Raw genomic sequence first — 26,124 nt, 5'->3', positions numbered from 1 at the left:
TCATGACCTGAGCTGAAGTCAGACGCTTAACCGACTAAGCCACCCAGGTGCTCCTCATGTTTTTCAATTCTGGGAAACTTGATTTACTCTTGAATGAATTCTGTCTCTTCAGAGCACCTGGATGGCTCAGTCGGTTGAGCATCTGACTCTTGGTTCTGGCTCAATTTGTGGGTTCAAGCCCAGCATCAGGCTCTGGGCTGCCAGTGCGGAGCCTGCTTGGGATTCCCTTGCTCCCTCTCTCTCTGCCTCTCCCTTGCTTGTGCTCACTCACTCGCTCTCTCGCTCTCTCTCAAAATAAATAAATAAAACTTAAAAAAAATCTTTCTCTTCACTTTGTTTTCTCTTTCTGCAACTCCTATTGTTTGCATATTAGATTTTCTAGAATGTTCTCTATTTTTATCTTTTCTCCTGTTTCCTTTGCTTTGCTTTTGCTCCTATTTTCTGGGATATTTTTTCCACATTATTTTCCAAACCTTCTATTGAGTTTATTTTTTAATGGGTACTTTAGAGTTTCAATTTTAAGGAGCTTCTTTTTTGTAGGTGGTCCTCCATGTTCCTTTTTATCCTAGCATTGCGCTCTTGTTTGGTTGATACAATATCTCCTCTGATCTCAACTGGTTATTAATGATGTTTTTTAAAAGTTTTCTTCTCTGTAAATTATCTCTAATTCTGATGTGTAAGAAGAATCCACAGGAAACTAAAAGCCCCATGTGCCTGGCATGACATGAGATGTGATCTCAGCGTAGCTTGCTTTGCTGAGCCATTTCCTTGTGGGAATGCTCATGTTAGTATCTTTAGTGTTTTCTCTCAGGCTTATCAGATTCCCCAGAAATACTGAACTTCTGGCTGCTGGCTGGCTGCTGGCATTCTGGAAGCCAAGCTGGGAGAGAAGGCTGCAAGTCCCAACACTGCTTATACGTGTTTTCACTTCTCACTATGGCATTCTAATTTCAACTAGATATGCCTTGTTGCCCCTCAGAGACTCTATTTTTCCCTCTTGAGAGAATAATCTTCTAGTCATTGGTTGGGACTGGGAAAAAATAGTCACTCAGGTACTTTGAGCGAAGAGGGAGATCTGGGGTTATAACTGCATCTCGAATAGACTTTAAACCCATCCTCCTAACTTTAGCCCCATCTTCTCTAGCACATTCCAGAGGGGGCTAATGCTTCCAGTTTCTGAAACTTTGTCAAGGGAGAGGAGTTCTGCTTCACAAATCTGGTTGTGTCTCAACATCCCCACTGCTGGCTTAGGATTTACCTTCTCCAAATTTGCGCAGTTACTAATGAACTGTCACTTTCCAGCTTCAGATTTTTGTTCCTATTGTCTCTTCTTCCATTCTCTTTGATCCCATTGGCTTACTCTGGAATATCTCTTTATCGATTTTTCAGAGACCTGCATGAGAAAATGGAAGTGAGTGTATTCACTATTCTCTCTATCTGGAAATCCAGGAGTAGATCTCAGTGTTTAAAGAACTAATACATTATGATATCTTGTTTAGTGTGAGATATATATGGGCCACACACTTACTATAGAAAATTGAACTTTCTCCAGAAGGAGACCCTCGAGTGATAGAAGTCCACATAATTGATTTTTATTTTTAGAAAAAATAAGATGAGTATACAGCTTCGGTCACTTCAACACTTTTAGCCTCGTGGTTCTAAATTACTCAGACAGCCAGATAATCACAGCTTTGCCCCTCCCAGATGTCCATTCCCTTTAAATCAGAGACTCCTGAGTCCATTTCGTTTAGCCTTTTAATAGTAGCCTTTTAGTATTTTCCAATAAGTGCTTTCAACTGGGCAATATACATATGCTTTCCTCATTGCTACTTGTCCATCAATAAATATACAAAAATCAGTGGAAGGGTGTGCTGTGAAAAATCAAAGTTACAATGGTCACTGTACATGCATGAACAACGAGCTATTCTTCTAAAATGCAACACAAATGATGTATAAAAGGGCATACCTATTACATGAAGTTGAATGGACCCCATTATTCTTAAGTACACTTGATATTTCTAGAAAAGTCAGAGATTCCTTTCTCTCCCTCCTCTGCTGTACCAGCATTGAATAAACATTGGCTATGGAATCAATTCTTGGCATCATAGTCTCAGTGTAAAACTTTGAGATGTTCTGCTGGAGAAATCCATTCAGCCAGGCTAGAATCTGCAAAATGTGGATATTAAGGTGTCCCATTGTATTTTTCACCCAGTGTTAATTTAAAGGCAGCTCCCAGGAGACACAGTAGATTTACAATTGTAGGAAAAATTGCATCTTAAGCTCTCAGCTTAATGGGAGAGAATATATCGTATTTCACAACTTCAGGCAATATCGCAGGGGTATTGAAGCCAAGGAATGAAAGCTCTAGACCTATCCCATTCCTAGCTTGAAAACACAGAAGTAAACCCAAGTAAGGAATACAATAATAATAAAAGAAAAGATCATATTTAATTCTAAAATGAAATAGAAAACAATTGCTTTTCTTAGCCTATTTGTTGGAAAGGTCTGGAAAAGGAAAACCATCTCTAGCTGTGAGACTTTTAACACTCTCCACGGTCTGAAGAGAATGTGGGAACAGGTAGAGCCAGCTGTAGCTTTCCTGCACCTGATCCTGGAGTGGCTAAAGAGATGGGGTGAACCTGTCTGAAGACTGTGCTTTTGGAAAGCAGGGAGCACTTGAACACTAGTGGCTGCGACAACAGAGTGGCTATATGTCTGTTTCTTTTCTTCCAACTTGAAGATAAAAAGAAAACCAGACAGCTGTATATGGAACTGACCGATTATGTTCACATGGGAGAAGGGAGAATGGAAATCGGAAATGAGTGCAGGAAGTGGGCATCGCTTTTAAAAATAGATCCTTCATAATCACCCCGCGTATAAACCCAGCCCTGACTTATGTGGAAGCTATTTTCTTCTCCTTCCTCTCCTTCCTCTCCCTCCTCCCCTTCCTCCTTCCCCCTCTTCCTCCTGTTCCTCTTCCTCTTCTTCTTCTTCTTCTCTTCTCTCTCTCTCATTCTCTCTCCCTTTCTGTCTTAGAAACATTGCCAGTTAAACATATCAATTTACACAACAGATGACTTTCTGTGGGAGCATAAGGCAAGAGGTCCCATTTTATAAAAGCCCTTACTTTATAGATTCAATTTCTTCTATTACAAATCACCTTTGGAAGTTCCAGGACCAATGAGACCTTCTGAACTTATGAATAAAGACCACCAAGCAACGAAAAAAACCCTATTATTGTCCTATGTGGTCACACACCTGCCTATCTAGTGCTAATATTTCAATGGTGGGAAGCCCTGTAACCTTGTAAGCAACTTCCCAGGCACTTAACTTATCATGAGTTGTAACTGCATCAGGGGCAGACAACTGGATTGTTAGAGTATAAACAAATAACAGTCATAAAAATACTCAAACAGGATCTACACAACTCCCTCCCTTCTTCCCCAACCTGTGCTAATCAGCTGGCTACTGTCTATACTCTCTTTCATGTCCATTGACCTCTCTTTTTACTATAAGAGATCAAAAGATACTTCCATATTGGTTTTGGACATCACTTGGCAGGGTGTCTATGAAATGGGGTGCCACAAATGGTAGATCATGTGATGTAATATCACTTTTCACAGCCTTTTCACAGCAGAGAACTGATGGCCATTAACACATAAAGGCAACTGAAGCTCCTCCTTTCCTAATTCTAATGCTCAGACAGGAGAAAGTCTTTGGAGCCTCAGAAATAACAGAGCACTGTCTTCTTTGATGTTCTTTGAGATTTGGTTGAGTGAACCTGAATGGGGGCTTAGTGGCTCTGAGATGAAGACTTTCAAGGAGGACCTTCTCACATCTTTCTGATGAGTTTATGAGAACCAGACCTTGCTGGTTAAAAAAAACTAAAGGATCACAGCACAAAGGGTTATGGTGGAAGAAGTATAGATGTTTATTATGAACAGCTGAAACCCTTTATGCCTCTGACAAAGAAACCAAAAAAAAAAAAAAAAAAAAAACCATACTGATCAAAGGACCTCCAGGGTTTAATATTTCAAAAACACAGATAAATAGCTTCCTACAGATAAATAGCTTCACCTTTTGGGTATTTCCCCAGAAGCATCTGAAAAATTTCCAGGGGGGATCTGTAGAAGGGGATGTGTAACCAGTACATTCTGACCCCCTACCCCACTGGAAAGAAATGTCCAGGGAATGGGCTGCAGGAGAGGGGGATAAGGACCCAAATTTCCTCCCAGGGATCAATCCCCTTAGCCCTGAGGGATGTCCTTAGCAGGTGGCTGTTGCCTGGGAGGGGGAGTGGAAGGTAGAATGGGAATCAGGAAGATGTATTTGTGGCTTTTGTTAGAAGCCATCCATAGCATGCGCTAGGGGGATGGAGGCTTCTAGGTGGGAACTGGAACAGTCAAAGTTTTGTGGATTATTAACTGGGCCCTCATTTCAGAAAGCAATGCTATTTTTATACATTGGACCCGACTTCAAAAAAAAACAAAACACAAAAACCAAAAAAGGAGTAGAAAATTTTATACTAAAAAAATATCCCCAATGAAACAATCAGTAGCACATTGCATCTGTGAAGTGTCCCAGCTCCTTGAATTGGTTATGTCTCCAATTGCCATTTCTTTCCAAGGTCACCTCGGCGTAGGTGTTACACCCCAATCTTCATGTCCACATTCTGCAGGTTCCGGGTCTCATCGGCTGTCATATACTGATCAGAGGTCACCGAGGACTCCTTGTTCACCAAGTGCACCATCTCCTGAGACTTGCTGGCCTCTCCATTGAGTCCGCTTGCCTTTCTCTCTTCCATTGCTCCATTACCGTTGTTGATCACCAGCTTTTTCTTCTGCCCGCACCTAGTGATTTAAAAAATCACGTGAGAAGGTGCTACGACTCAAGCCACCATTGTTGTCGTCACCACCATCACCATCACAATTGTCGATGGTCCTAGCATGTTTCATGTTACTGACTCTTGACCATCCATGCTTCTCAACGTGAGTCCTTAAGCCAGCAGCAAAAGCATCCCCTGTGGGCTTATTAGAAAAGCAAATAATCAGCCTGACACCAGGGGCACTGAATCAGAGAACTCCAGGAGTGGGTTTAATATCTGTGGTTTAAGAAGCCCGCAAGGGGGGATCTGATGCACACCTGAGTTCGAAAATCTGTGGTCACGGCTCTGGGAAGCCAGTGCTAGTATTGTTCCCCTCTTGCAGGTGAAGAGATCCTGAGGCTCAGAAAATTCAGTAAATTGCCCTAGTTATTCAGTAATAAAAGAATTGGGACTCCGGCCCTTCTGTGTCTGACTCCTAAGTTCTAACTCCCCTTCTCCATCCTACACGATGGCAACATTTGCCTTTTTTAGGCATTCTAGCAACTTCAGCAGACTTCGATGAACCACAAACGTGATGACTATAAATCATTCTGATTTGTGTATTCAACCAAGTCCATTTACTTCCTCTCCCCGGCGACACTTTGCTCACCAGGGTTCTGACTGCATGGACTTAGAAAAATGCAACATTTTTCTAGAAGTGTAAGGCCGTATTGATTTTCACTGGTTAACATTGGGTAACTTCCACATAACCCTGGACACAAGAGGCTTAACTACATAAGGGAGGCTGTTCACTGTTGCCGCGAGGGTTCTCAGTAACATGACTTAAGATTTGAATGCAGGAGGTCTAGTATGGAAGAGCATGACCTTGATCATGTCCCTGGGTCATAGCGTTGTTGTAGCGTTTCCTCCCCCACCCAGCCTGATGCAATACTTCCTCTTTCCTGTAACACGATCCCTGCTGCACATCTAGAAGTCAGATTGCTTGACGGAAGCCAAGTAGCAGAGCCTCACAACTACAAGTGGGGTGGGGATGAGGGGCAGCAGGTTAGCATTTATTGGACACCTCCTGAATGCCAGGCGCTTTACATAAAATTTCATGAAGTCCTCTCAATAATCCCGCAATGCAGCTGTTATTCTAGTTACACAGCAGTGGAAACTGAGGTCCAGGGACGTTTAATAACTAGCCTAAGGTCACATAGCTAGTAAGACAGACAGAGTCAATATTCAAATCTACGCCTTTATGACCAGAAGCCTGGGCTCTGCCCAGCTCTATTCATGCTGCCAACCATCTGGAGATTTGGAAAGAGTATGAAGTCGGAATTGTTCACTTTGCCGCTGGAGGTTTGGAGTTGTACAGACAAAGCCTCTATTATTCATGATCATGGGCCATTCCCTCTAGAACTGCCAAGGCCATAAACTTTAATCTCTTATTTGGGGAAATAGAAATTATACCTTCTCAACAGGAGGTAGATCCTGTCTCCTCTGGCATGATGTGTGCTTGACGAGGGGCAGAGGGAGGGTTGCTTGGACTTTGGAGCAAATCTGTGGGGCTGGGCCTTGTGCAGTCCACATACACAAGGGTAGGGGCTTGATTTTGAGACCTTCTTGCTATGTGACCTGGGGCAGCTCATTTAACCTCTCTGAGCTTCAGTTTTCTTAACAGTAATAGCAGGCTGTTAAAGAGTACCAATCTCACAGGTTTGTGGAAAGCTTTTGAAACAAAGCCCAGCATTGATGCACGAGTCCCTTATTGTTATTATTTGTTGCTCTTACTAAATAGGGTGAGGAAGCCAAGGCCTTGGATAAACACTTAGGACAGAATCTGGAACACAGAAAATTTTCGAGAAGCCCTGGCTGTCGCTGTTCATATAACCAGAGCCATATGAGTCTGGGTTTTACTTGTTTCTTCTGGCTGCCTCCGCCTAGTTGTTATATTTACTCTGAAGCGACCCAGAGGGCTGAAGGTGGGAGTCTGCTTGCATTATTTTCAATTCTCCACTGGTATCTCAGGTGCTCTTTGGAGGGAAGGTGTCTAATTAAAGCAATTCCCATTTGCTGACCTAATGGGTGATTTTGAAGTTGAATCAAATATTGTAGGAAAGTGATTAATAATTGTAAAAAATGGTGCATGGGTGGGAGTTAAGGATTCATGTTAGTTAGTCTAAACAAAGCTGATTTATTTATTTATTAGAGAGAGAGGGAGAGGGAGAGAGAGAATGAGCTGGGGAGGGGCAGAGAGGTGGGTAGGGACAATAGGAACCAAAGCAAGCTTTCTGCTGACAGCAGAGAGCCTGATGCAGGATTCAAACCCGTGAACCGTGAGATCATGACTTGAGCCAAAGTCAGACGCTCAACCTACTGAGCCACCCAGGTGCCCCTAAACAAAGCTGATTTTAAAAGTGGGTAACACCAGAGCTGTAGGGCTCAGAAATATTGTGCTTGTGTCTGTTCTGTCCCTCGTTTCCCTTGATTTATGTGGCTCTGTTATCTGAGTTCTTCCAGGAGGACAGGATGATTCTCATAAATAACTAGTCCTTTTTTAAAAACTTACTACATCAACCGGTTTATTTCAGAAGGATGGAACGCAGAAGCCTGATGGAAGACTGCATAGGGCGAGGTTTGGGAAAAGGGTGGGCACTTCCGTGCCTCCCTAAGAATGCCATTCTCTCAAAATCTCCACCGTTCACCAACTCAGAAGCATTAGTAAGTACTCTAAAAAGACAAGTTCTAATTTTTTCATTCTTAGTTCTATTTCAGAAAGAACACTGGAGCTGAGGGGACTTCAGAGGTCATCCAGCCCAACCCCTTCATTAGGTAAACCAGAGACTGAGTCCAAGAAGTCAAGGGTATCGTCTGAGGCTACACCACTAGGTACAGCAGCAAACAGAGTATCTGCAACTTAGATTTTCTGACCGTAAAGGTCAGAGATCTCTACAGAATTGCATCCTCACCCTCATCTTCCCTCTCCTTAAATCTCAGGCATCAATCCACTGACCAAACAGTGACCACGAGATGTGAAAGGAGCCATACTCGGGTCTTACCAGGAGACAGTGGACAGGCTGGGTGGAGTGAGAACCCAGGTAACACGCATTTAGGGCATGGAGGAATTTATCCTTAAAGATTCAGGGGAGTAACTTAACAACCCGTTCTTATGTCTCTTCCACCTGACAGACCTTAAAGATATTTAGAGATTTATTTCACCTTGTCTTAGTGCTGTGACATTCAATATGGTAGCCACTAGCTAACGGTGGCTACTTAAATTTAAAACCAATTGAAAGTAAACAAGGTTAAAAATTTACTCTTCAATCAAACTAGACACATTTCAAGTGCTTAGGAGCCACCAGTGGTTAGTGGTCATGTGTCAGGGCAGATGTAGAACATTTGCATCATTCCTGGAAGTTTCATTGGACAACTTTGTTACCGAGGACAGAACGAGGCTGTGTGGATGCAGACTCCAATGCGCTTGCCTGAGAGAAGGAAGGCATTTCTAAACCATGGAGCTTTCTAGAGGGGACCTACTGGCCTCTGGGGTTTACAGAGAAGGTGGTTAGTCCCATGATGCTGACAGCCGGTGAAGGCCTTTTCTGCACAGTCCGCAGACAATCATCCTTGAATCATTTCTCTTTTGAGAAACCTTGTCTTGTAAGGGCCTCTTATTTCTTTCCCTCCTCTTCATACATGTCAGATCAATTCTTTAAGAGAAAGACACCTAACTTCTGTTGGGCCCCATCCGATATCCACCAACCCAACTGACTCCTCAATTGTTTGCTCTTAAGGAAAATGAAGTAGGATTTCCATTGGAAAGCCGATATTCAAGGAGTCCGGTTACATGAGCAACAGCAAGGAAAGAGGATGTGGGGGTGAGAAAAGCTGAAGAACTAATTAGGACCCCTAAACTGGCATCTTCAGGAGGCGTGACCCATGGATCGCTTTGTCATGGAGGCCCGTGATCAACCCTGGCAGGCCAACGTCAGTAACTGCTTTTCCACTTTCATCTTTTAACGAAAATTCATACATCTGGACCTGGCACATGGTATGTTCTCAGTCAGCTGACTCAGACCCAGCAAGGCAATACAGCCGCTAAACCTTAAGGTTCTCTGGAACCGGATGGCGCCCTTTGCCCTTTCCGCTTTTAGTCTTCTCTTCCTCGCTAGCACCCTGTCATAGGAGCTACTCTAAAGGTATCTGCTGAATACACAGAAGCCCGTCACAGGCCTTTATTTTCCACCAGACTTTCTTTGATGAAAACAGGATTCTGGCTTTCTCTAAAATGCAACGTTCAAAGCAGAAAGGCCCCAGCCTTTTAAGAGGATTAGAAATGGACTTGCAGCTTTAGAAACTCAGCGCACATTAAGGGGCCCGTGCAGCCGTTAACCACCCTCTAGCTGCGTGGCAAATCTGGTTTAGATTATCAAATCAGGACATAGTAATTTACGGGTCCAAGCAGCTACTTTCCCGGTGAGATACTCGCTGTGCCGGATCCCGCGTGTCCCTGTTTGCCTGTTGCTAGGGTGACTACTGGTCTTGGGACGAGGGGAAGGGCAGCCGAGGGGCCCCTTTCTGCAGCTGACATGATGGGAGAGACATGTGAGCTGGCCAGCCCCCATGCACGGCCTCCAGCTGCTCTCGGAGACAGCTGAGATGTGTCTCTGAGGAATCTCCCACATGGACAGCATCTGGGGCGGCGTTTCCATGGCGACACGCGCAAAGCTGTATATGTGTGTATGTGAGCAGAAGGGGTCCAGTCTAGGCCCTGGAACAAAAGGACTCATTTCCAACAATGGGAAATTCATCTTTAATTGAGCAAAAGTAATCTAAGAGAAAACACGAAGGCTGAGGGAGAGCATAAAGACTCTTTGTAAGGGCTCCCTCAAGTCACATTATTCAAATTCAGCACACCAAATCTCTTTCCATTTAGTCAGGAGAGGCTTCTAGGAGGTCTTTTCGGGTTTTTTTTTTTCCCCTAGTGTTTGTTCCTTATACAATTGGCTATCGTGAGTAATTTTTGTTATTATTCTCTCAAAGGTACAGGTAGAAACAGCTATTGACTTTAATATAGCGCTTTTATGAACTTGTACCAGGGTAGGGTGACATTATTTGATTTCCTCAGACAGAGATACTGCATAGGCTGCACATGGCAATTGGATAAGCTATTTGTTGCTTTACATTCTAGCATTTTCTCCAGATCTTCTACCCAAGCTAGGGGCATTTTCTGGCCTGTTAGATGATCTAGTGATATAATAAAGGCAGCTGTACTTGGAAATAAGATTCTTATACCATATAAGGAGCAATCTCAAGGGACATTTACAGAAAGTTTAATGTTCCTCTACATATGACCAGGGGAAAATAATGCATCTTTAGAGCATCTTGAGCAGGAAATTTAGACTTGTACTTACAGGGTATTATGTACCCTGTCAAAATTCATGTCCTGAATTTTGCTAGAATGACTATATTCCTTCATTTCACTTTAGGTGGTTATTTCTGGAGCCTGGTCACAGCTCAATCAGGTATATGTATTATTTAAATAACTTCCAGCGTGAGAGGCCTTGGTTGAGTTAGGGAGAGAGAGGGACCTCTGAGGTTATGCAAACAGCCCACATGCTGTTTGATTGTCTTTATTCAGATGTTTTTAAGGAAAATTCTTCATCATTTCATAGAATGTCGGGGGAGCTCTTCCTACTCAATCACCCAAATCCTTTCAACTATAGTTCCCAGAAAATAGAAAATGGTATCATTATAAATAACAACCACCACAACAAAAACAAAAACAATAAAAAAAATCACAGAAATCCAACGCCTATTTTAGGTGAGCGTTCTAGAAGGTTCCGTGGGCTTTAGACAGGCTAAAGAAGATAACCAAGTCCTAGATCTTTATACAGTGAGTTTTGCAATGTGGATGCACTTACTAAGTAGTGTTTAATCAATCAATGAATGAGTACATACTCTTATGCGTTCCCAGTGAGATATTTTATAACTTTCATCAGATGGAATCCTCAAGGGTTTAACCCTGAAAAATTAAGAATCTCAAAAGATTCCACACTATTTAGAAGTGGTGGTCCAAATAATCACAGTGTCTGTTTTATCTAAAGAACGTGCAAAAGCAGGGTTCTTAAAGTGTGCAGGAATCCCTGGGATCTTGTCAAAACACAGACTCTGATACAAGACATCTGGGTAGGGCCCGAGATTCTGCATTTCTAGCAAGATCCCAGAGTGTTGCGGTCCCTGCATCCAGTCGCTACACTCTGAATAGTGAGGACATAAAGCCCAGCATTTATGTGACGTCCTTTCAAAGGCCCCAAGGTGCATCCCCTTACCTTCTTCGACTGTTGACAGCAATGCAGACGGCAAGAATCAAAGCCAAGGCCAGGAGGGAGGCCAAGATGATGAGCCATTCTGGTGAGAGTGAACCAAAAGACACCTGTGAGCTTAGGAAATACACTTCATAAAAACAAAAATGCACTTGATAAATTGACCTGGTCCAAACAAGAACTACACTCAGCACCACAGATGAGTCTGGCCAAACGGCCCCGCCAACTGGCCGATGATACTAGAACAATGCTGCTATAGATGTCTGCCCAACAGGCCTCTTGTTTTAAACTTCTATCTCCAGTCAGAATTTTCAAGTTCCTCCAGAAGAGGTGAATGTCCAAAAAATCATAGAATGGCCTGCAGAAACTTCCGTGTAATGCCTTCTGTGTGATATTATTATGCAGACTAAAGGACATTTAGGGTTCCCTTGAAAGGAACATTTTTCTCTTATATAAGAATATCCACCTTACATTTTATGAAGAAACAAAAAGGGGACCATGTACTTAATGGGTAGAAAAAGGACACCCGCGGAGGTCTGAACTTAGGCACATTCAACGGAGCGGGGTGGTGATTAGGCAAAACTCATCCTTCCAAATGCGCCTACTTTCGAGCCAGCAGTCACACTCCCTGGAATTTATAGCACCTCAGTATTAGTTATGAAGATGTTCACTGCTGTGCTATTTATAATAGTGCAAGTTGGAAACGACCTAAAATAATAGTAAGGGTGGGTGCCTGGGTGGCTCAGTTGGTTAAGCGTCCGACTTCGGCTCAGGTCATGATCTCATGGTTCGTGGGTTCAAGCCCCATGTAGGGCTCTGTGCTGACAACTACCTCACAGCCTGGAGCCTGCTTCAGATTCTGTGTCTCCCTCTCTCTCTGACCTTCCTCTTCTCACGCTCTCTCTCTCTCAGAAATAAATAAAACATTAAAAAATTTACAAAAATAAAGTAATAGTAAGTGATCAATTAATGAGGGTATGCGCACTGTATTCTGGGCTGTGATAACTGGAGAAAGATATTTAATGACACTGGAAACCTGATGGGCAACCAGCTGGGAGTGGCGACTTACTGCACAGCACACATGCTGTAATTACATTTTTGTGTAGAAATTACATTTTTAAATGCTGGGAAGGACATAAGTGAAAACAGTAACCATATTTCTGGATGGCGAGGTAGATAAGAAATGATTTATATTTTTGTCCTTTGGTGTGAATTTTCTAAAATGTCTCCAGTAGTCCTGTGTCACTTGTGGGCCACCAAAGCCTTACATACGGGTCTCAAAATCAAGCTTTAATGGCACAAACACGTGACAACTTGAATCAATTCTCTTGCCAAGTGGGTTGTGTGTCCGTGCAATGAGCTCGAACTCAAGAAGCAAGAAGGGTGAGGAGTCATCAATTGTCCGTTCGTCTTTGAGAGTCTTGGTTTTCCTCCTTGGACTCCTCTGCTTGACTGCCACCTGGTTAGGTGGCTTTGGGGAGGAAGGTGGAGTCAGGAGGCGGGGAGGCCAACAGGGGGTTCTTTTCTCTGGTCTTTCCTCTGGGAAGCCTCACATTCGCCCTAGCTAGGCTACTGCAAATTGCAGATCCCCACCCCCACGGCCCTTGCAGCCCACTCCCTCTCTCCCTCCACTTTCTCCTCTCTCAGCTGTGCTCAGGCAAGCCGAGGCAAGGGGGTGAGGTGCTTCCTACATTCTTCCCTTTCCCCGAGGGAGACTCCACTTGGAGGCCTCTGAAGAGGGGAAGGTTAAAAAGAGAATTTACAACCCTAGGAAAACCCTTTCTTCTTTGTAATCTACCTCTCCCCCAAACCCCGCCTTAGAAATGCTCAGTTTTGAGCCCAAGTCAAATAAAGATTTTGCTTCAAGTGCCTTAAATCTTGAAGTTCAGGAGAATCGGGTGTCCCAGCCACCTCACCGCGCAATGTGACTCATTTAGACACTTTTCTTCTGTCTGGATCTGTAAAGACTGTCCCTCGAGAAGAAGCAGTTTGGGGATCGGAAAAATGTCTTTACTCCACCCCACACACATGGCCCTTATATCCCCTCACTGTCTGCAGTGTGAGAGGAAGGCTGCATGCTTTACCACCAACCCAGAAATCAAGGGGAAATGGCCGGGATGGGAAGGATCTGGGTACAGCATAAAGTCCGAGAGTCCGTCATTTGGTAAGGAAGCATTAGTTAACTAACATGCTACTTCTTTGGGATAGGCAGGGACTGTTCTGAATATTAGCTCATTCAATTTATGGGGCCCAGAGAAAAGAAAGTTTCATTCTTTCCTACCAAGTACTCTCATTCACCCTTTAGCTTACAAAGAATATGCTTTTCTTTTCTTTTCTTTTTTTTTTTTAGAGAGAGAGTGCACATGTGAGCGGGGGAAGGGCAGAGGGAGAGGGAGAGAGAATCTTAGGCTTATGCTGAGTGTGGAGCCTTCGGGGTTCGATCCTACGACTTGGGATCATGACCTGAGCAGAAATCAAGAGTTAGATGCTCGACTAACTGCGCTACCCAGGTGCCCCAAGAATGTGTTTTTGTTTCCTTTTTTTCTTTGGCTTTATAGATTGAAACGTACCTGGAATTTGAGGTTTCCGCGTAGGACCGGAGGTTGTGTTTGCCCTACCTTCATGACTCCCACTTGTGTGTCCTAAGGGGAAGAAACAACATCTCTCAACCTGAGTTTGGAATGCATGACCACGAGCTCCTTACAGAACAGCACACAGGGCCAACCTCTCTACCTTCTGCTCACTGTGGAGCTATTTATAGATTCAAGCCACTGACATTTATAAAGTGTTACATGAAAGATATCTCCCCAGAAACGTTGGTTTCATTAAGGATGAAGTCTGGAAGTGTTATTTTCATCAAGAACATGAGAATTCTCACCAGTGGTATGGCACAGTGTTTAAGAGCTTGGGCTCCTGAGCCGGGCAGCCCTGGGTTCGAGTCCTGCCTCCACCTCTTGCTAGCGATGCCTGTTGACTCAAGCTACGCATTCCAAATCTCAGTTTCTCATTCACAGAATGGGGATGAGAATAAAATCCACTTCACCATAATTTACAGAGGTTTAAAGAAGGACACAAGGATGGGAATTGTGTGTAGTGGCTCCATTCTGTGTCTGATTTAGGACCTTGTTACTCAAAGTGTGGTCCCTGGATCAGCTACTCAAAGTGTGGTCCTGGACCAGCCACTCAAAGTGTGGTCCCTGGACCAGCTGCATAGGTGTCACACATGAGAGCTTGCTAGGAATATAGAATTTCAGGCCTCGCCCCCATTGAACTAGAATCTTCATCTTAACAAGATCCTTAAAGGATTTAATACCTCCAGAAATTCCAAAGCATCTAACAATTGCATGCAGTGTTTTCACAGACACAAACATAAATAATAAAAAATAAGGGTTTAGGAGACGGTGACCCTTTCTGTCTGGGGGAAATCACCCTAGGAGAGTCCCTGCTATTTATTATGTTATTGAAACATGCCTTTTCAGAAGAATAAATATTTTCTATCACTTCAAAACAAAACAGGGGAACAAACAAAACAGCTCCAACTGAAAGGAAGTGTCACAAGACAAAGCATCCACAAGTCTGAACGGGAGGCTCATCAAAATGAGGGAGTCATCGTGTTTTAAAGGAAACTTCTAAGGCATCGGTGAAGAGACCCACCTAAGTTAATGCTTTGTTTTTTGCTTGTGTTTTTTATGCTTCCTCCATTGCTTCAAAACAAAATTTGAAAATATCCCATGAAAATGAACTCCCCCCCAATGGGGGACCCATTGCAAAATTCTCAAGTCCACCAAGGGAAGAGAAGAAAGTCATCAGGGCAGTCTGTTTGGCTAAGCATTTCAGGAAGATGGCCAGGCTTGAATTAAAGGAAGATTTCCACGGACAGTCAAACTTTAGACTGTGCACAGTGGACAGTGAAATCTTGACGACGGTGGTTATGTTGGAGAAGCTGACTCCTGGTTATGCAACCCGATGCTTTTGTTAAACTCGAAATGGAACAAAACAAATGCTTACTAGCCTTTTCACCATGCAACATACCTCCTGTCACTTTGACAGTGGCCTCGTTCGTACTTTACAAACTTGAGGAGTCCAGGGTGCTTTTCCTGGCTGAGTCCTTGGTCACTGGCAGGTTTTCACCTGCACAGGTGAGAGGACGTGGGCCATGTACCCTGGAGATCTCTGGGCTTGAAATCCATGTAAGTGGTGCAGATACTCTCGCTGGTCTTTCTCTGACTCACGGCAGCCTTTGATATTTGAAAAAGAGGCCACTAATGGATCTTAATCTCTTTATTTTGGCGTTCAAAAAAAGTGCTCCCAGCAAGGAAAGATCGGGGTGTGTGTACAACAAGATGAAACTTCCTACTTGAACAATACACACCTGCACAGGAGTCAAACAAAAGAGACTGCTCCCGCCCACCTGGTTCTCACTTCGAGCAAAAGCCAAAGAAGATGGACGAGATACAGCAGGCCTCACCTTGCACCCTAGCGGTGTGCAAACCCTGCTGGGGTAGGGCTGGCCAGGAAAGCAAGTTCTGCAAAGAGGGACACCTGATGCTGTAATTTGGAGAGGAGATCTAACCTGAGACATGTGCATAGAGATCGTTCAACTGGCCCCAACTGTGAGAAAAACAGTCTTGGACAACAGAGCTTCTCGAACTTCAGTGCACACCTGGTGTGGGGGGAGGTCAGGTTAAGATGCAGGCCTTGTGCAGTAGGTCTGGGATGGCTGGGGACTCTGCATTTCCAACCAGCTCCTAGGAGATGTCCCAGCGGCTGGTCCAAGGACCACACTTAGAGTAGCTAGGGTCTCTTGATTTTAGAAAGCATGGGTTTTACTAATAACTCCCTATCATTTTCAGGATTTTTTCATTTTCCTGATACCTCATGTTCTTCATTAGAACTCTGGGAGATAAATGAGGCAGGTATCCTGATCCCCTTTTACTAAGAAGGAAACGTAAAGGAAACTTGAAAAGGCTAACTTGCTAAATGCCCTATCCATGGAACCTAGAGAGCTTGGGACTTCGGTCTTTATTTTGGAAGCATTTCTAATGAGCCCCCATATCCTGTGCTCTTACATAAAAGCCTTATTACCAAGGCACCATGTAAATATCAATCTTCATATCTGCTTTAAGTGTGTGAGCGTTTGGGCCAGCAGACAACCTTGGTCCCGACTTCACGAAGGATAGACCATGGTTCATATGGATTTACCTGGTTTTCATGGATCACTGGACTGACAATACCAGGGACACCGGTACTGGCAGAACCGTTCAGTGGTCCCAGCGTTTCTGGTCACAAGCAAACCTGCCTCATGTCAGACTTCTGTTGCCTGGAGTAATATTTCCAGGGGTGTGATCTGAGTCATGGCAAACGTGTATCCATTTAATAATATATGCCTGGCAGTAATTATGGTCATTATGGAGTGCTTTCTCCAGAACAGGCCTACAGAGGCATTACGAGACCCCAAGGCTTGAAATCCAGCTCTACCACTCAACTCACCAGTCATGTCAACCCAGCCAAGGGACTTACCCTCTCTGAGTCTTAGTGTCCTTGTTTGTAATATGGGACGATAATAGTACTTACATAAGTCACAGGGTTTGTAGGATGATGAAATATGGTAACATTAGATGAACCACACAACATTGTGGCTATTTGGTTGTTGACCTACAAAAATGGCAGCTTCCTATGGTCTGACCTAGCATGCATGAAGTGTTTAGAACGCCACTAGCACACAGTAAATTCTCAGTAAATGCTAGGTACAGTACCATGTTCTGGGGGTTATGCGAACTGCTTTACGCATCCTTAAGGTTTCCAATCCAGTAGGTCCGAGGTAGAGCCTGAGTATTTGTATTTCTAGTATGTTCCCTGGTGATGCTGATGCTGCAGGGATGGGGACGGCACTTTGAGAACTACTGCGTTGGAGAAAAGTCTTCCATGTGGAAGGATCAGGAAGAATTCAAGCCGGGTCTCAATTTAACATTGTACTATGCCAGATTAAGAACAATGGGTTTAGGAGGCAGAATGGTCTGGGCTTGATCCCAGTTCCTCCATATACTAACTGAGGATATTGCTTAAGAGATTTGAGACTCAATTTCCTAATGATTAAGACTGGGATAATAATGTCACAGGGCATTGTTTTAAAGACTAAACGAGGAAATCCATGTAAAGCAGTTACCATAAGTCTCAGCCATGGTACTGGAGCTAGCATCATAATATTTTCGTTAACAGTGTGGTTTAATAAGCACTGTCTGTGATTGTGATACATAAGGAAGTCTGAGAACCACACTCTTCTTGAGACACTGACTCATACTTTATTAATCATCAGCGGCCTCGATGATGATAACAGTAAATTACTAAAGCAGTTCAAACTCACCTGCTGATTCTGATCCATGAGTGGTATGGGACCTCCCACTGGGGTGAACTGGTGAGTCCTGGTCTTCTGTAAGGAGCAATTGGAAAAGGATCATCACTGGGTGTTCCAGTTGACACTGCCATCTGCACTTCCTCACTTTGGCCTCATCAGACAATCCATTGCCAAGTTTAGTCTTTTAAAGGTCCCCAAAAAGCAATGGCAAAGGAGCCTCGAATGGCCCCATGGTACAAATTACTGTTCATTGCTTGACCCATTGGTGAGTAGGTGAGAGCTTTAATCAAAATTAAAGAAACTGGGATAGCACAGACCATCCAGGGTGACCACAGGAAGTGTAGTTTTGATAGAACTCTAATAACCATAATACTCTAACAAAAAGATTATGATGTCTTCTCAGGTCTGAGGTTGGAAGTTGATACTGTGTCTTTGAAATGAAGATGATATGCTTTGAATTACACAAATGTGATCACTGGGTATGGATGTACTCTCTGGCTCAGGGCACAAGCCGTTTAAGGAGATTTCTCTGAGGCAGGAAATAGAAAATGGTTTTGGTGTGCAGGAAAGGATCTTGGTGCTGAATTATGTAAAGATTCAAAGAGAAAGCTCAACTGCTTATTTAGAGAAAAAGTCAGAAGACAAATGAAAAAGGAATAAGGGGATAGCTAATATGTGAAAAATGTGGACCTGGTTATTAGAATATGTTTCCAAAAAAGCCAATATTTTTCAAAAATTAAATATGTATTTTCAACACCAAGAGTTAATATCATCTCATCTTCTCAATCTTCCATCAGCAAAAGGCTTTCAATTGAAACAAGCTTGTGAGTTCTAAAATCTGGATCTGCAGGTCAGGTCACGGAGTCAGCATATGGAAACCCCTGCTCGTCCCCCTCTTCCCCACACATTTCCAACACTACACGGGAATCTTTAAAAAAAAACCAAAGCAACAACAAAACAAAAACAAGACAAACAACAATAACAGAAAGAGACAATGGGATCATACAATGGCTGTAGTCATCCATTATGAAGATTACGGTAATCTGATCATCACCATTTCTTTGATTTGAGAAGGGAGAAATAGGCGACCTGTAATGTCTTGTATGATTGTACAGAGAAATCAGATTGCTTTGTTCCTTAGTTAGAATACCTGAAAATAGCATTTGCTGAAATGTCAACACAAGTAGCCCCAATGCCACCACCACCATCATCTCCACCATCACCACCACCACCACTATCACAAGTGCAAATGTTTTTGTTCTTAATGTTAAGCATAAAAACTGAGAAAAACGTATGAGAAGAAATGAGCTTCATCCACGTGGTTTGGACGGAAACCAACCAAGGATGACAGTCGGATCACTTACTAATTATTTAATCCATGGAGGACCAAGAAAACTCTGACCATGGAATATAGAAGGACTCAGAATATGTGGATATCAATTTTGTAGAAAGAGTTTTATTTACTCACAAATAGGCTATATAATCCCCCTAGGATACCATTACTGTTAAAGTTGCCATTTAAACTTTAAATTCATTCAATTGCACCACAGGCCTTCTTTTGCCAAGAGAAACCAGGCAGTGCTCTGAGATTCCGTTCTCTGGAGCAAAACTGACAGTGCTACTTGGATTGTTTAATGGAAGGCAGAACCATGGTGAAAAAAGAACCAAAGGGTGTAAGGAGCTTTGTCGTGCCAATATCACCAAAGCAAGTATTTTTAAAAACTACTTTTTTCCCGGAAGGTGTGGGGTGAGCAGCCCAGAGGAAAGAATCCAAGTACATGGCATTCAGAGTCTCATGTTCTCATATCAGTTACAGCCTCACAGATATCATCTGGTTCATATATTAGGTTCTCCTAAGATTTATTCTTTTGGGGGAGAAGGAGAGAAAGATATTGCTATAAGTAAGTAAGTAAATAAATAAATAAATAAACAGATAGATAGATAGATAGATAGATAGATAGATAGATAGATAGATGTGTGTGTGTGTGTGTGTGTATTTTTTAAATCGCAAATCTTTAATATAATTCAATGGTTGAATGGCAAGGGTACCAGGAGGAGCAATTTCAATTCTCATTTGTTAGCTGGGGGTCGTATTTCTAGTTCTCTTTCCTTCAGTGGAAGTTTCTTAATGCAAGTGGAAGAACAAAGTGAGGGAGAAGCAGGGGAGACCATTATTTGAAAAAAGAAGTCTCCTTCTTCTTTCAGGTCTGTGTCTAACTTAATTGAGTAAGTCATCCTTAGTCCTCTTGCCATTACAACAAGAGAAATCATGACTATTCATAATTAGTAGATTAAATCATAAAGTTTGAGGTGCAAATCATCAGTAGATTTAGCTACACACCCTTCACCAAAAGGAAAATTCACCAGTCCATCACCAGCAAAGATAATAATTTCAGAGCAAAGATATTAGCATATGGCATTATTCACATTTCGGGTAAAACCTTACTAAACAGGTAGCATATTTTAGTTGAATCAAATGAAATTGCTAATATTTAACTACTAGGACCTATAAAAACATGGATTTCGTATGGTTCAAATTAGTATATCACAAGATTAAGAACAAAGAAAGAAATTCTACCATAACAACCAAGTCACAAAAATAAATGGAGATTGCACTGACAAATAAAAGCATTATTGACCTAAAATAAACCTAATGTTATTTGCATTAGAATGATGACCTGTGATAAAAGTCATGCCCATGTCACAAATCAGCCTAATCACAGGCTACACAGAAAATGTCCCCCATAGTTTTCAAGTACACGTTGTTTCTCTCTGTAGAGAAATCAAGCCAGATAACAAATGGTCAAGTTACCTGAAAAGAAACGATCAACATTAGAGTTGGAATCTCCAGCAATATTAACTTCAGTGACTTCAGGAGCCCCCGTCTTAGCAGAGGTCACTGGGATGAGGGTCCTGTGTTCCCTTGTGGCTGGGGAGGGAGAAGTAAAACCTCCCACTGAAGTAGCTGAGTCTTCAGGAAGATGTCCACCTCTTCTTCCACCTTTGCCATCAGTCCTATCTGCGTGGAGGCGGAATCAATGATAAACCCACATTTGTAAGGCCACCACCCGTCTATCGGGTGCTTGTCTTCAGAAGGTGCAAATGCGACAAAAGCTTTCCACTTGTTATTCACGAAGCAAAAGACAGTGCACTTCCTTATACTGTTGAAGAGAAGCAATATTTTGCAATTGGCACCACCTGGACATCGATGGAGGCGATTTTGGTGATCCCCATACCCAGAAGAGTCATTCACTGCAGTATCTGCCTGGATTTAATTAAAGTCAGGTTTATGTCACTACAACTAACTGTGACCTTGATGTCAATTCAGGCACTAGATAATCTTGAGCTCTTGCTCAGTTGGACCCATCTTTGATGAAGTGGAAAAAACACATCACTGAACTAAAAAGTAAAATCATGCTGCCTGCAAATGGAATAGCAAATGCAAGGTTCCAAAGACCTGATGCTTTGATTATTCTTTCTGTTGCCATAAGGGCACTCCTTCTTAGTCACCAGTACCATGGATTTATGTCCAGATGATGAATGGCAAAATAATATTATTAATGAAAGGGAAATAGAGAGTGATAGAATTCAGACCTTTATACCATTTACAAATCATATATAAGCAAGATGTCATTTTAAAACCACACCACTAATTCTACAGCTTAAGAAACCTGACCTTTACGATTATGATATAGAGTTTGCACTCAGTGTAGATACAATAGCTTCTAAGAGGTCTACAAAGCAGAAAAATCAAAGAACCATCACCAGCCACACCTTCTGATCAGAAGGAACAGCACAGCAGCAGCCAACTGATACGCTTCCACCAAAGACACTGAAAACACATCCATAATCAATTGATTTGTATCAAGAGTTGGAGCCAACCCGGGCTTTACAATCCTTACTGCTGGATATTGGAGTAGAAGTCATTGGATGGTCTTTATCTTCTTCCCAGCCTCCATGTGATGCAGAGAAGCTCTGAGTATTACTCTGTTCTGTTTCAAGGAGGGATGAGTCCAGCATTAATTGGGAGCCATGAAACAAATCCTGTTACCTGCTGACAGGGAGGATCTAACCATAGCAAGGTTGCATGGGTCGATGCGGAGGAATACAATAGTTCACGTACACCATTCTCTCCTGACTGATAGGGATGTATAACAGGACTCTGTTTTGTCCTTAAGTGGCTCCTAAACACTTCTTTTTTCAATGTAATCAACAAAGACAAAGTGCCAAAGTGAAGCCTGAATCAAGACTTTGCCCACCCTCGAACATCCCGGCCCACGTCACTCAGGAAAACCAGAGAACACAGAGACAGGGGAAAAGGAATGGTTGAATTCCAATGCTCCCATAAATGATCAAGAGCACCTAACTGCAGCTCAAGAAGTACAACTGTACGGAAATAAATATCATGGAAGCATGTAGTCTACTTCTAATGACAACAAAGGGAGAAGCTCTAGAATCTAGAATAACCTGCTCATGTAAGTCAGATCAAATGTACACAAAGAAATACTTCAGTAGCTTCTAAAGAATATTAAATTAAAGTTACCATTTTCACTCTATTAGGTTTTGATCTTGTGTGTGAGTGGGGATTCTCATCACTGCACTCCACTAAAATTCTCACACGCTTGCCTGGGCAAACACAGGACCTTCACTGACAGATATCAATTTGAGGTTGAACCATTGCCCATCTCTGAAATCACTTGGGATTGCTTTGAGTTGATTTCTTTTGTGTTCTTCTATGAAAGGTACTGACCTCTGAGTTACAGGTGCAGGCATTCCCTAAACCACAACCATAAGCCATGTCCATCACCAAGCAAACGTTACAAACCAGGAGAGAGACATTCACCAAATCCCAATCCCGATATCAGAATACAAGTCAGCAGGGACATAAAGTGGAAACACAAGACCATTCTTAGGCTTATCTCCATCTCCTTTGATACTTAACACTGTACTACACACATTGTTGGTGATTAACACACGCTTTCTGTTTTCCTTTGCCTAGAAGGGCTCACATGAAGGACTCTACCCATTATGTGTAGCAAGCAGTGAAATGAATTTCTAGATTCTGGGTTTCTTTTGTATTCTGTGAAGAAATTGTGAATGATTTCAGGCAGATCTCTAGGATAGCCCTATCCATATAGTGGAGATTAAGACTCTTGAGGAGCTGAACATTGCTTCTACCAGATGGTTAGCAATAGGAAGAGATATTGGCAAATATTCCTCTTCTGTTCCCAGGTCCGGTCACCTTTGTTAATTGTCAACAACATGCCTTGCCCCTCTTCTGTGGCCTGCTGTGATTTCCCTACTCTCTACGATTATCCGGCCCCAAAGTTATCTTTTCACAACCATGAAAGCAGCCCTACACCTCTTCTGCTTTGACTGGAGGAAGGATGGGAACCATAAGGAGATGGTTGAAATATACAGAAACCACCGTCTTAGCCGTGGTCTTGGGTTTCACTCAAGTAACTATTTAGAGAAAGAAAATCAAGTGGAGCTGAATCCCACCACCAGTTTATTTTCCTTAAGATAAAGCCATTGAGTACGGAAGTCACCAAGAATGAGGGAAAAATCAGATTTAAAGAACCCGCCAGGAAAAAGTCGGCAACGAAGTCCCTTTCATCCTCTGGGCCGGGCCAAGCCACATAGCACTATCTATACCATTGGACTGCCAAGCTCAGCGTCCAGGCCAGTGGGAGCAAGAGCTGAAGCAGGAGCACCGGCCAATAAAGGGGCTGTTACATCCTTACGAGTCGCCATTGAAAGAGGTCCTGTCCTGTCCAAGTCTTCCACCAAAGGTGTGTGTGGCTCTGCAGAAGGCCCAAGTGTGGTACTATGGCTGGAGTCTGTATCTGAAGGAATTAAATCAGTGTTATTGCTTGATTGACTAACCCACTACCTGAGGGTGGTTTAGGATCTATAGACAAACTATTCAAACCCAGACAAGAGGGAAAAAAGTGCATACTGATTCATGCCTGCAGAACTGGAGCAAATTACTGCTTCTTCAAACGAGTATCGTAAGAAGTAATTGGCCTTCCCTTAAAGGCTGAGTGTATAAAAAGTACAACTTTTGTTTGCTTTTGCTGGGCCTGGCAGGGCTCTAAATGAGCACATGACGTGCCTCCCAAGCCTTGCAAAAAGGCAGCAACATAGCCTATGTGTCACCTGTCCCATTCCATACACATTGCCCCCCTTACAGACGCATGTGATCTGGATCATAGGGAAAAGACAAAATGCCCTCGCTCAGACCCCATTTTATCACATCTCCCCCACTTGGCACAAAAGCTTCTTTTTTTTTTTTTTTTTTACAGCTCTCTTCCCTCTTCTGGCCCTCTTTTGCTTCACAAGGTGAATGTTCATATAACACATAAAATTATTATGAAACACTGCCTCCTGAAAGGCCACAGGAAGTATTCAGGCACAAGACAAAAGAAGCAGATGTCAGTGAATCATTCTCCCCATAAACACAAGTATGAGGTGTCCTTGGAATTTAACATGTACAACGCTGAGTGATACAGAAATGTCACTGACATATTGATATATCCTGTATCTAGTAATCGTCACAAATCAGAGTGCTGCTGAAACGGCAAGTCCTCAGTGAAAGAGTCACCAATCAACCCACAAGCACCATCAGTGTTGCTGGCTCACCCGCCCAAAGTGCACCCACACCGCTGCCTCCGGAGAGATTTGATCAGGTCCCAATGACTCCAGTGGGAAACACTGGAATACTGGGCCCTCACATCTATACTGCGGCCTTTACACACAAGAAAAGAGAATCAAGATCTTTGTAGGACAAGATGTGGCTAACTGTATTATCCCAGGTCTCCAAAAAGAGGAAAGGCTAGCTAACCCAAATTAAAACCCCAAATGGCTATTCTCCCAGAAATGCACCATTCTATGGTTGAAGCCAACTGTACTGTCCTTCGCATGTCTAATTTAATGGACTTTCTTTCTGTTCATCAGTATGGAGACTTAATATTGATTCTGAAGCTGTTTTGCTGGCGTGGGTTTCCACCGTGGACACCCTCGAGCCTCCAGCAGCCATGTGTGTAAGTGTGTGTGTTGGGTTTGCATGGAGAACTTGAACCACTCAGCACGGTGGCCACAGCCTAGCCATTCAACTCATCTTCCATTATAACAAATGGACCCAGTGACTCTGAAAAACTCATTCCTTGGTTTCCCTTCCTTTATGCTTCTCCTTACCTGAGTCTCCTTCCTAAAAAAAAAGAAAAACTCCCTGACTTCCTTTCTCTGACTATCCATGTTTTGCCAACTTTTTTTTTTTAAATCACAAAAGCTTCTTTCTAGGAGAGAGAGAGACAGCGTGAGCAGGGGAGGGTCAGAGAGAGAGGGAGACACAGACTCTGAAACAGGCTCCAGGCTCTGAGCTGGCAGTCAGCACAGAGCCCGATGCAGGGCTCGAACCCACGAACTGCGAGATCATGACCCAAGCAAAAGTCGGACGCTTAACCAACTAAGCCACCCAGGTGCCCCTATGTTTTGCCATCTTTGAAAAACCAATCTGATCCACCTCTCTTAGACACTCTCTAGGAGGTCCTCTGAATTTTTGGGTTTATTGTTGGCAAAATTCATCTGACATCTATTGCTTATTGTCTAGTATTGTTAGATATATTTTGATGATAAATGTTTTCCTTCCTTCACTAAGTTTTAAGTTCCTTAAGAGCGTGGACCCATGCATCAATGGGTATCTATAATGAATTGCACATTAGCAGAAACTTAATACAATTATAGCTTAAGAGATATCTGATCATTAATATTTGGGTACAGCATAGGGTGTTTTAAGGGAATGAAGCCACAGAGACTGTGGGATTCATTTCGGAGATAATTTAGATCAACTCAATATCAAGAGACCTCATCACTGTGTTTTTAGTACCCATTTCAATAGTTTGTGTTATGTACGCCCTTGGCAGTTTGGATCCAGATAATATAGTCAATGGTAGGACCGAAAATTCACTTTTCTCTATTGAGTTTCTTTGTCTATCTCTCTTTTCGGAATGTTACATTCTTGTGATCAAGATATCTTATTGAATAATTAAAATAAAACTTGAGTAGTTCAACTTATGGGTACGGTAAGGAACATGGAATCTTCAGCTAAGTAAGGACTGAGAAAAGAGGGACACCACCCGCAGCCAAGTCCTGCACATTCTCTCAGGAAAGCTGTCATTAGTTCTGGTAAAGAAAGAATTCTTTTTGCATATAAAAATTGGTCAAATAAAATCACAATCTTCCATTCTTGCAGAACTGAAACTCGTATCTTTTTTACTCCCTCCTTCTCTCTCTCTCTCTCTTTCTCTTTCTCTCTCTCATTTCTGTTTTTAATTGCTTATAGGTAAGTAAGAGTGGTATTTAAGAAAACAGGGATTCCTTCCTGTCTACAAGTTGCCCATTCATTAAATTTGTAAACAGTTATTGAGAGCCAAGAGTGGTCTAAAGCCTAAGTCACTGTGTACCCTATTTCTCTCTAAATGTGGCATGACTGAATAAGGAAGTTTTCTGAGCTTTTTAGTTACATTTTTGAGTTGAGTACTCACCAGTTTTTGACCTGTAAGATTTCTCTACCAAAGACAAGTTACATCTTTGGGTCTATAATGAAAGTAGTCACTGAATTCAATCACTTCAGT

The 26,124-nt window shown here is 42.7% G+C and overlaps 1 protein-coding gene across 4 annotated transcripts in view; it reads right to left on the bottom strand.

Moving 5' to 3' along the window:
* Positions 1-1,737: 1,737 nt before the first annotated feature.
* The window catches only part of CD44 (CD44 molecule (IN blood group)), a 90,201-nt gene continuing 65,814 nt past the window's right edge, over positions 1,738-26,124 (bottom strand). For 2 of the 4 annotated variants that reach the window (XM_077777513.1, XM_077777514.1), the window contains 7 exons: positions 23,233-23,334; positions 21,391-21,480; positions 20,301-20,507; positions 17,498-17,563; positions 13,704-13,775; positions 11,140-11,218; positions 1,738-4,850 (listed from right to left, as the gene is read on the bottom strand). In XM_077777513.1, coding sequence (XP_077633639.1) covers positions 4,646-4,850; positions 11,140-11,218; positions 13,704-13,775; positions 17,498-17,563; positions 20,301-20,507; positions 21,391-21,480; positions 23,233-23,334 — 821 coding nt within the window. In that variant the 3' untranslated portion in view covers positions 1,738-4,645. The remainder of the gene's footprint in view (positions 4,851-11,139; positions 11,219-13,703; positions 13,776-17,497; positions 17,564-20,300; positions 20,508-21,390; positions 21,481-23,232; positions 23,335-26,124) is intronic. The other 2 variants (XM_077777515.1, XM_077777516.1) reach the window with 2 other exon arrangements.

Source organism: Crocuta crocuta, unplaced genomic scaffold (genome assembly GCF_008692635.1).
Source record: "Crocuta crocuta isolate KB4526 unplaced genomic scaffold, BGI_CrCroc_1.0 scaffold384, whole genome shotgun sequence".
Classification (NCBI taxonomy): Eukaryota; Metazoa; Chordata; class Mammalia; order Carnivora; family Hyaenidae; genus Crocuta; species Crocuta crocuta.
This window is presented reverse-complemented; position numbering and strand designations above follow the sequence as displayed.